At 33.8% G+C, this 11836-nt stretch overlaps 1 protein-coding gene across 1 annotated transcript; it reads right to left on the bottom strand.

The window, feature by feature from the left end:
• Positions 1-2804: 2804 nt before the first annotated feature.
• On the bottom strand, positions 2805-10536 carry LOC144965464 (transcription initiation factor IIA subunit 2-like). The gene is made up of 3 exons (XM_078900835.1): positions 10256-10536; positions 6813-6917; positions 2805-3630 (listed from the first exon to the last, which is right to left on the bottom strand). Exons 1-3 carry the CDS (start codon positions 10325-10327, stop codon positions 3490-3492), a joined length of 318 nt encoding a protein of 105 aa, XP_078756961.1. The 5' UTR covers positions 10328-10536; the 3' UTR covers positions 2805-3489.
• Positions 10537-11836: the final 1300 nt, after the last annotated feature.

Raw genomic sequence — 11836 nt, 5'->3', positions numbered from 1 at the left:
ATAATATTATTACCGATTGAAGCCAACATATAATATTACCAAGGTCATTGACCTCACGAATCGGAGTCACAATAATAATAATAATAATAATAATAATACTTCGGTCAACCCCCCTCCCAAACATAAAATATTATCCGACATCAGCAGCACACACTTTGAAGAGACTAATCAGACATACAAAATGTGTGTTGATTGACCATAGGAGATGACGAAATAAGCCATAGCTCACTTTTTTTTCGCTAGAGATTTTTTTTTTTTAATTTTCCTTGATGGGAAAGGTGAAAAGCGGAATTTTTGCCTTGAATGTGAAATGTATACCAATTAAGTGAAATTATTCCGCGAAAAGATGAAGGGTAGGAGCCTCTAGGTCAAGGTCATGCTTCTTGTAAATCGTCGAGACAGAAATAGCTGGTATGCCAATTTCCTATGCGATGATTTTCTGTCGCATGCCAAACTTTCCAAATGCATCGAATCTTGAATCTTCCTTTTCCGCGATAGGTTTGCCATTGTAGTTGTAGACTTGACTTGAATTATTCTTGATAAAATTGATACTAATTAAGAGGGCCATTACATAGGATGGCCTGGGATTAGAACCAAAATAAAAATCTTGAACTTGAAGTTGCGAGAATGTAAAATTTGAGATGGAGAAATTAAAGTTATTCAATACTGCTCATGTACATTGAACACGGACGTCAGGCAAAGCACCTACATTACATCGATGTGCGCCAATCGTTCGCGGATATTCTTAACCACTTAAAATTCTTACTGGTAGCTTTTTTAACCAATGGAAATACTTTTTATTTGTGATTTTTTTGTAGTCATGAGTGATAAGAACATCGACTTAAGCGACATCGACTCATGTGGATTTTTTTTTTTTTTTTACTAATGTTGTATAGGAAGAAGGGGGAGGGACCAAGAAAAAAAATCGACTTAGGTAAAAATCGACTTAGGCAACGTCGACGTATCCAGAGTGCACTGTAGTACACAATAATAGTAGTTATAGTAAAATGCACCTTTAAATATTGGAGAATTCCTACTTCTTTACTTTGACAAGATAAACACACCTAAAAATGGAATATATACTTATTTTTCTTGAACCTAAACCGTTACAAAAGCTTGCTTGAAAAAAAAAAAAAATTAAAATCAGATGAAGATGTTTTTTTTAAAGGGATCAAATTTATATTTCATAAATTAATAAAGGGAAATGATCATTGTCATGTTTAATCTATGTAAGCAATTGATTTTCTGATTGAATACCTTCCAATCAAAGATGTGGATTTAATTTTATTTTTAATTAAAATAATATTGGTAACAAATAGTGAAAGTATCAATGTTGTCTTAGAATATTAAAAGTATATCGAGGCTAACATCCATATTCTATGCAAATCTCCAATACATTATGAAAGGTTTGAGTAAAAAACAGGCGTTATATAAACAACTGGAATTTTTTTAATCGTTGAAAATCATTTATGATAGAGGCATAATTCAAATTAAAGGAATGGAGATTATGCTGTGCTGATTTAAACCCTGCTCATCATCTCTCACTGGACACTAATAATAATAATTATAACAATAATAGTAGTAGTAATAGTAATAATAATGGATCAATAATAATAAGTCAAAAATTACAAAATACGGATTTTGAACTAAAAATAAGGACTTACGGACTCAGGAAGTCAAATACGGAACAAATCCGTTTATAACGGAACGGTTGGCAGCTATGATTTGGTATAACAGATGGTATAAAACAAAGGAATAATTGATCATTTAGAATACACCCATGCTTGCAGAATAAAGGGGGACTAAATTAATGAATAAAAAACGGTAGGTAAAATCCAAATCCAATAACTATTTAATCGTGGGCCTAGTCTGAAGCCATCCAAAGATTCACACAGATGGTCCACAGAAAAACAAAAACAAAAACAAACTCTTGGTGGTTTCAAACGTATAATGATACGATGATTTACGATAAAAATATATTCCCCCCCCCCCTCAAAAAAACAAAACAAAAACAAAACATAACAAAACAAACAAAAAAAAACTGAGGTGAAAGCTTCCAAAAGACACACAAAGAGAAGGACAAAAGCAATAAAAGTTTTATCTGTGTCATTCTCATAATTTATAAAATGATAATCCCTATCATCTTTAAAAACATTTTACCTTTACCAAAGACCAAATTTAGGGTTGAAATTTTTAAAATCAACATTTGTGAACCAGTGTTTCATTTTATAACTACTCCATAGCCATTCATATTTTTCTAAATGCTTTGGCTGAAAATATTTGGGAGACAACTGCAAGAACAATTATTGGTTTAACTACAATTCAAGGGAGCAAGTTATCTTTTCCTGTTGAGACAATTGATTATAAGTGAGAAAATAAACAAACAGAAAAAAAAGGAAGACCACAAAAAAAAACAACAAAAAAAAAACAAAAACAATACGAACTCTTTTACTTTTTTTTAATGGATGTGCTATGGCTGTTTCTTAATAAGTTGTCTCCCTAACGTCATATGGTAAAAAAAAAAATACACATTGGCATATCTTCGTGATTACCTGTTACAATTATTATATCATTTTATTCAAACCCATCATCACAGCTGATGGATTGGATTGGAAAGTAGGAGCAATAAGAAAAGCTGGAGACTGAGGCTAGAGAAATGGAGACAGAGTTTCGTGTTTACAAACTACACTTTGAAGGTACCAATGTTTAAACAAACGTTTTTGATGGTGTGGAAGAGTCTTACAGACAAGAAATTGCTCAAGTCAAGAGTAAATCAAAACAATGTTATTGTAACACGAGTCCAATTTAACGATAATCCTTATTAATCCTTTATTGGCGGAAACGAACTCTTTTCAGATCATAATTCCTCCATCATTCATCTGGTTATAAAAATTGCAGACAAAGCCACTTTCATCAAGACATCAGAAATGGTGATGCTAAATGTGGGTTAAATCAGAGTCATAACCTTGCAACTGCGTTCTGATTGAAAATAATGAGGCATGATGTCAAGTTAGAGTAAAATTGAATCATCCTAGAAAGGGTTAAATAATGTGGCGACGATGTATTTGAAACATCAATGACGAGGAACGGGGATCTGACATCTTGGTCATTTCATACTCTGACGTGAAAATGCCATCATATACATCCTTGTTTAAACATGCACGCACACACACACACACAAAGTCAGCAACCTTGTACAAACTTTAAGAAGCTAACCCTGCTATTATTTTAGTACGATCTCCAATTTTGGAACATTTGTCAATAAATAAGTCGGGAAAGTTTATGAAAACAAGATCATTTCGATAAAATCTTAAAATAACTTTAAATCTTTATTATTTGTTACAAATGACAAAAAAAAGAACATTCTGTAAGACTTCATATGTACACAGTTTTCTTATACAAACACCCCCCCCCCCCCCTCTCTATCTACAAAACGCATGTCATATAGGAGTAGGAGTTTCCTTCTCTCATTCTAATCAAGTAACAATGCTACACATTCTTCCCATCACAAGCTACAACCTTGACCTTATCCACTTTTGCTATTTCCTGTACTGGTGCCTCTCTGAACTCTACATTGTTCAAGACGAATGTCCAAACGTTGTCACAGAATCTGTAAGTGTTCAGCTTGCCCTGAAAAATTCAAAATTCAAAAACAAAACCAAACATTTAGCTCACATCAGACATATGAAGCTTAAACTTCTTCCATGCATCCCCTCCTCCCTCCCTCCCATGGGTGAAAGTTAACGGGGATCAATTTGTCTGAAAGACAGACCGGTGAAGCTGGTTTGCCTGAAAAAGATGCTCATTTAATTTTTTTTTTTTTTTTTGCAATCTACGACTCATCGGTTGAGTGCCAACCTTCCCAGAGTGAAAAGTACATTTATTTCTATGACCCTAAATGTGTTTTTTTTTTAAATCAAAAAAAAAAAAAAAGAAGTTAGTCTGCATGATTGAAAACAAAATTTATATAAAAGCTAACACCAAACCCATAGCAAAACGATTTTCTTCATTTAAACACTCATTCGCAGCGATCTCTAGTGACTACAGTATTACCTGGTGTATGGAGACACCAAGATAAGCCATCACTTTAAATTTGTATAGTAAAAGGCTCAAAAATTGCAATACCAAGGGCTATTACAATCCGAAACACCCCAAAGAAGTGATCAAGAGACCCCAACCATGGTACTTGTTTTGATGTTAGTGTTGGTATAGGTTGTTGTAGTGATGATGCTCTACTGGTCATGGTGATAATTATGATGATGTGGTGGTAGTGTCAATGTTGTGATGGTGGTTGTAGCAGTGGTGACTATTATTACCACGACAACTACTACTACTTTTGGTTCAAATATGGGAAATATCCACCTATGTGATTTACAAGTTGAATACCCCAAAAATAGTCTTAGTGCATTTTTAAAAAAACCTACAGCATTCTTACATCTCCCCATTTAATAAAAATAATTCAAAAATTAGACTCATACAAAACATTAAAGAAAAAATATATTAAAAAAGTAAACAATCAAATTAAAGTATTTTCAGTTGCATTCTCATCTCATGTAGTTCCATATCTGAAGCAGACGTCGGAGGTCATCTTCCGCCAAGCTGATCTATCTCTTGCCAATTCTATTAAAGCAGCGCCACCTTTCTCAGCTTCATCTGTCCAAGTTCTTATCCCTTTCAAATACGTTATTCTTTGTCTTCCTCTTATTCTTTTTCCATTCATCTTCCCAGTCAAGGCGAGTATTTCAGTTGCATTATAAAGGGAAATAACCCATTTATGTATATGTCTATTGTCAATACAGTCCTTGATTGAAGGCTTCATTGTCAAAGATGTTGGTTCTATTTTATTTTCACTTGACAAGTTCAATTTAACAAGAAGTAGAAGCTTACATGAGATCTGAGACCATTTGAAGTATAAAATAAGCTTATATGCATAATTCAATGCAAATCTTCAAAAGTGGTGTGAAAGGTTATAGTGAAAACCAGCGTTTAATAACCAACTGAAAAGATAAATATAGTACAAAATGTGACTCATCAGCTGATGTGTAAACATATCAAATGTATGAAAGAAAAGTGACACACGTTTGTCACCTTTAAAAGAACATTAAATAGTCTACACATTGGTGCATTGGTATTTTCTAGTATTAAAAGTTAACGTTCCGGTGGTGCAATAATGATAAAGCCGGCAGAAGAGTCAAAATGCCGGAAGGCAATTATTACATTTACTAAAAAACGGAAATTCCAGCATATGCCGCCAAACTTTCACCCATGCTCCCTCCATGACTTCAAATATTGCATTAGTTGTTTTCTTTGTTTATTTATGGCATTATTTGTTTAAAAACAGTTATTACTTATATTTGAAACAAATTACAAAGATATCATTCACAATAGGTACTTTCGTATTGTGGTGTCATGAATTGTGCTTTTTAAACGGTGATGCCAAAAGCACGACCTTTTAAAAAATAGCTATCATAATTATGCTCCAACACAATCCTGAAAACTGAAAAAAGTAAAGCGCAACATGCAATCGACAAATTAACGGATTCAACAAACAAGGATATGATTCCTAAATTATACCTTTCTTTGTGTAAGTAAATTTTTCACAAATCCACAAACTTATCTGAGACAACCTTGACCTCCCCATTCCCAACTGCCCACAAAGAGGAGGAACAAGGATAGTTGCGTTGTGCTGTAGTCTTCGTGAATCTATATGTAGTTTGATACTGACAAAATAATTATGTCATAAAACTAGACAACAATCACGAAAAGAAAATTAGAATTAATGTATGTTTTATTCAAAAGCTTAACCAGTGGTATCAGTTGTTCCCTACAGCACCACTAACAACAACTCACTTTTCATTCTAGTTTTGTGATTGCTGATTTGTGACATATCTTGGTCTGTCTCAGTCTCAAGTGTAATATTATTATTATTATTATCATCAGTATTATTATTATTATTATTATTATTATTATTATCATTATTATTATTATTCCAAGAAATAACAAATGAATAAGACCACTTGAAAAAAGAAAGTTATGTTTTGTTTGTTTGTTTTTAAGGGTTTTACGGTGCTTGCAACACATTAAGGTCATATCAGCGCCAGTAAAAAGGAAAAATGGGAAAGTAAAAAGTTCTAGAATTACAATTAAAGCACAAAAGAAAAGGTGAGACAAAGGGGAATTGGTTCAAATAGGGAACAGATGTAGATTCCAAGAGCACACCGTCAGAGTACTTAGTTTGAGATTACCTAAAAGTCTCGTCCAGACACAAGCACAGGTCCCAACTAAGAGGAATACACTCAAATGTTTACAAATCATATAATATAATATGTAAACTAAACATAATACAATGCATAACAGAGAGATGATTTACAAGGAAAAAAATATCATCTTCCAAAACTATTACATTCGACTGTTTCCCTCCCATCCATGGAACTCCGGCCAGGTCCAGGACAAAACCATGTAATCTCATTCCAAGACAACGACAGGAAACAATTGGAAAACGGGTTGGGGGGATAGAAGACACAGCATGTACCTCCCTGCCCACTATGGGAGGTCAAGATCCCCACCCAGAAAGAAAATTAATTTTCGTGTATTTTGTATAAACTTTCAATGTATTAAAAATAAGCCGTATTGAGTACCTGGCTATACTATAAGCAGTGATGAAGCTAAAAATATATACCTCCAACATGAGTCTTGCACAGTATAAAAATTGAAATTCAAACTCATGTATCTTGCAGGGGGACGAAAAAGGCATTGCTCAGTGGAAATGAGGTTTACAAATGTGCAATTTCATTTGAATAATTCTTCATTACCTTGAAAGTGACCTTGGCTTTTACTCTCTGGGCAAGAGCCAGATTGATTGCCTTGTCAAATTGGAGCAGGACCTTTAAGGCAAGCTGGGGGGAAATTTGGCCCATCTGGAATAAATGTCACGAGAATAAACACTCATTAAGGATATAATGTAACTCCTTGTAAAGCACTTTGAGCACATTTAGTGGATATTACGATATAAAAGCTCAAGTTTTATTTTGTCTGTGTGTTTTACAAAAAATTGATAGCACAAAACAACAAACAATCCTCAATTAGAACTCATAACAAGCCATAAGAAATGAGTCTCTCACAATAACAAGCTATTATAATGTTGGCCCGTACATATTCTTGTTTGTACTTTCAATTTATTATAAGACTATAAGGACAAATGTACAGCTAATTTTTTTATTGCATCATACTATATGCTGAGTAAAAAGGAAAGTCCTGAATGGAATCAGGCTATAGTGGAACTTTTTTATTTAGCCTTTTTCTCTTCCTTTAAACCACACCATGCCTTAATAGAAAGAGAAAAAGGTATAAGATTCCCAAAACATGGACAGAAACCATTGGTTACTTTCTTTAGATGGGATGTTGGTATATTGTTGAGTTAATTCCACAAACACTTCAAAAGTTAAAATATGTTCTAAAATTAAATCATTTTAAGACAAAAGAAAAAAATAAAACTTGATAGTATTAACATGAGACTCAAATTTGAACCTGGAGCAAACAGCAACTGTTAGAAATCTTGGCGCATCCTTTGCCTCTAATGCTTCAATGCAGAGTCACATAAAAACTTGAAAAATATTGCTTTTACCACTTAATAAATATTGGTAGAATTCTGCATCTTCTTGAAAACATCTATCCACTAATTATCATTCATGCTTTGCTAACCAGAGGTGATGATCACTGCAATTCATTACTTTTAGGTGTGGCATCTAAATCAATAATGTTTGCAAACTATTAAAAATAGAGCCGCAAACTGATTTTATAAATCTAATGACCCTATCAAATAAATTCCTTATTCTCTCCAATGGGTGGCAATTAGTGAAAGAATAGTTTTAAAGATTGCAGCATTGTTCATAAATATTTAAACAATCAAGATCCTGTACACTTATGAATTTATATCAAAATGATAATCAAACATGGCCACAGGTGAAGACTCTCTTTTGATTGTGAACTGGATTGTCCCTTGGTAATAAGTCTTTTTCTTTAAGAGGCCTTATCTTGTTGAATGCACTCTCCTCAGATGTAAAAACAATTTCGGAGTGTGAAACTTTCAAAAAACAGAGAGCTTTTTTCAAGGCCATATGAATACACTGCAGTCCTCTTAAAAGATAAACTGGAATGGACCAGAAAAAAAAGTTTATCTTATCCAAGGTTTATCTTATCCAAAACTCATGGGGAACAATCCTTCAGCAGTTTGTTGTTTGTTACCCCCCTTTAATAAATACATATTTCCAGAAAGATGGTCTAGCTTCCTGTTAAGCTTGGCTAAACTAAGAGTGACCTTTTTTTACGACTATTTTTTGTCATTAATTTCATCTAATACAACAGACATACAATGATATAAACGTTCGGTAAAACAGAGTGAGAATGAAAAAAAAAGTTGGGAGAGTTGAGACACCACCACCATTCATCCTCTAGTTTAGTCCATGGCTAATTGCAAGCCCTTGAAACTTAGCCTGGTGATGGTTAAGTGGAGGAGGGAGTAGGGGTTAGGAAAATGGAAGATGACAACTTCCCAGTGGAGATATGCATGACATGGATGAACAATAGGGAGGGAAGGGCAGGGATGCTATGACAAAGACAAAACCCCACATGTTCACGTGCATGTTTGTGAGTGTGTGCATCATGTGCGACATGCCTGTGTATTTCTTGATTGCAACAAGTGAATATGTATTATGCGATGAGGTGGTGGGATGACTAAGAGCTTGATGTGCATTATATTCCCTGTCTATCCCAGTCGAGATTGATGAGTTTATCTTATCTGGATTATCTCAACAGAGTTTATCTTAAATGTTTTAAATAACGAATGATTTAGTGCAGAAAAATTGGGACTAGCCTTAGAGTTTATTTTAAGTGAGAGTTTATCTTAATGCAGATTATCTTAAGCGGACTGCAGTATAGTTTCGCATACAGACCATGCCTGAAATCTAAGTTTAACTTTAAGTTTATTTCATTTTAAATCTGATATTGAACATAATAAATGTTGTTGGGGGGGAGTTACAAATTTTCAACAATCTACAGAGAAGAAAAATGTAGTTTTATATATTTATCTATCTATTTAGGTGTATACTGAGTCACTAGGCAGTTCTCTCGGTGTAATGATCTGACTGTCAATAATAATGGTGTATCATTGCACACTTGAAAAAAAAAATACAACTAGTCACTATCTACTATGTATTCGCATACCTATTTTAGAGAAAGAGAATAATATTTGACCAAAAACCAAATCCCAAAAGCAAGAACAAAAACCTTTCCTTTTTTTTTTTTTTTGGTTTTTCATTTTTGGTTTTTGAGTGAGTCTATTTGTTTTCTCTTTGCTTGTTTTTGATCCGTTTCTGAGCACAAATTTCTTAAAACTGTTTTGTTTTTTGTTTTTTAATTATTTTTTTTTTCTATCTGACCATTTGATCGCCCTCTGAATTATTTTGATTATTTATACTTTTGGAGTGGGGACGAATATGACAATTTGCAATAGAAGAAGAAGAGAAGAAAAGAGAGAGAGAGAGAGAAGAGAGAGAGAGAGAGAGAGAGAGAGAGAGAGGAGAGAGAGAGAGAGAGAGAGAGAGAGAGAGAGAGAGAGAGGAGAGAGAGAGAGAAAGAGAGAGAGGAAGAGAGGAGAGGAGAGAGAGAGAGAGAGAGAGAGAGAGAGTTTTAAAAAAAGAAGAGGTGGGGGGAGGATGGATGGGACATTTATCCCTTTGAACGTTCTGTAAAAAGAGGACGGAATTTTCTTTTTAAAAAGTGGCGGAACCAGGATTTGAACCCGCAACGTCGATTCTGGTAAAACTTCCAGAGCAGACGACTAGACGCCCACTTCGAAGTCGACTTTAGTCGACGCATATTGTGTATAAAATAGTAACAACTGATTCAATATTGGTTAATTTTATGTTTTTTATAGATATTTTATTGACTTTCCTTATTTCTATGTGCATTTAGAAACATTACATATTCTGGAATGTGGATAATTGTTTAAAACTAAAAGAGCGGAGTTTCAAATATGTGTCTGGGAATAATCAGTCAGCGATCTGCGAATAAGCACTTCGTTGGAGTAAATATGTCAGTAATCAAAATCATTGTGCATTAGGGATAGGGTAGAAACTAACCATCTTAGAAAAGAGGTGACAAGAAAAATAAATTGATGTATAATGTTAATCAGCGAAAGAACAAAAAAAAAAAAAAAAAAAAAAATGAAAAAGTAAACAAGTGCTTCAACTTCAACCTGAATCAGCTCATCAAGGCTTTCCTGCAGTGTATGTCCCAATGTTGTGTTTCTGTATAACTGATAGCTCATGTTTCCTCAAGCACAGCTTTTCGCCAATGTTATTTAATTCAAAATAATTAAATCTAATGTTAATTTATAAGTATGATGGCTTTGCTTTCACGATCAAGGATAATTTTTAATCTTAAAACGCAAAGATGGCAAGTTTATGATAGAAGAATGAAAGTTAATGAAAGTGGATTTTAAATTGTAGCAGCACAATTATAACAGTTTTAGCAGTCAAAAATAAAAATTCAACAAAAACTCACGATGGAAAAAGTAGCCTAATGAAAGAAAATGTTGCTGCTTGAAGCTCGAAGAAATAAAGGAAATGGAATGGAAACTTCAATTTAATCAAAGACAAATAATGTGGACGTTTTGGGTTCCCCCTTTATCGAGAAAAATACGATGAATGAAATTCTAAAGTCCAATGAGAAATATGAGAATGGCGTTGTTCAGATGAACAAAGCTATTAGGCTATTAACACATCTCTCATTCGTCTTCTTTAGTCGTGTTTTCTTGATAAAAGGGGAACGTCCGTCTGTCTTCGTTAGTAAAATTGAAACTTCCATTTCCTATTGTTATTTAATGGAATAAGTAGCAAAACGACGTTCTCTTTGGTTTCCGCCATATCATACAGCGTCATACGCTTTACGTCAACTTAACCGGCGCTTCGAATGGTCTCGTCTCTTCCATGGAAAATTGCATTGAAATTGTCAATCATTGGATGTCTGTGAATGAATTGAACTTAAATTAAGAAAAAACTGAAGTCCTTTTCTGCAATCCGAAGAAGCTCACAACATCAATTCAAAACAACTTCATTGTGATTAACAATGAAATGATATATTTCGCAGAAAAGGCTAGCAACGTCTTTCAAAATGACGTTTCCATGGAAAAACATGTTAACTATCTTCGAACTTAGAAATAGTATTTAAACAGTATTGCCCTAAAAACTCTTGTTTCATCATTTATATTTTCTAGAATAGATTACTGTTATTCTTTCCTCCATGACATTCCAAGCTATTTCCTTCACAAATTGCAGCTCATCCAAAATCATTCTGCTAGGATCATTCAAAGAAACAGGACAAGAGATCATACACCCATGCCATTGTCACTTCAATGACTACCTGTTGAAGTAAGACTCAAATACAAAAGTGCTGTTCTTTGCTTTAAAAGTATCAACAATACTGCCCCCTCATATCTGTGCAACCTTATTTCATTGTACTCTCCCTCCAGAACCTTAAGATCTAGTGACCATCTCCTAAATGTTACCAAACAGTTTTCTGATACGTCTTTTTCTCATGCTGAACTTCCAATTTCCTGGAGAAAATGCAGTACAGAAACTACTTTTAAGACAAATATCCAGACTTATTTTAATAGGGATTATTTGATAGATAAAAACCAGTTTCCGCTAATGGATCATTTTTCATAAAATTAATGTCTTCAGCATGTTTTATGGATGACCTGTTTTTGTAGCTTTGATGTTGTATTGAAAAGGCGTCCTGAACTGTTTGTATACGGAACAGGAGGCGCGGTATAACT

The sequence above is a fragment of the Berghia stephanieae genome, chromosome 2 (assembly GCF_034508935.2).
Source record: "Berghia stephanieae isolate SIO BIC M18660-M18661 chromosome 2, UCSD_Bste_1.3, whole genome shotgun sequence".
Classification (NCBI taxonomy): domain Eukaryota; kingdom Metazoa; phylum Mollusca; class Gastropoda; order Nudibranchia; family Aeolidiidae; genus Berghia; species Berghia stephanieae.
The sequence above is the reverse complement of the archived record's forward strand: the minus strand, read 5'-3'. Positions and strand labels throughout refer to the sequence as shown.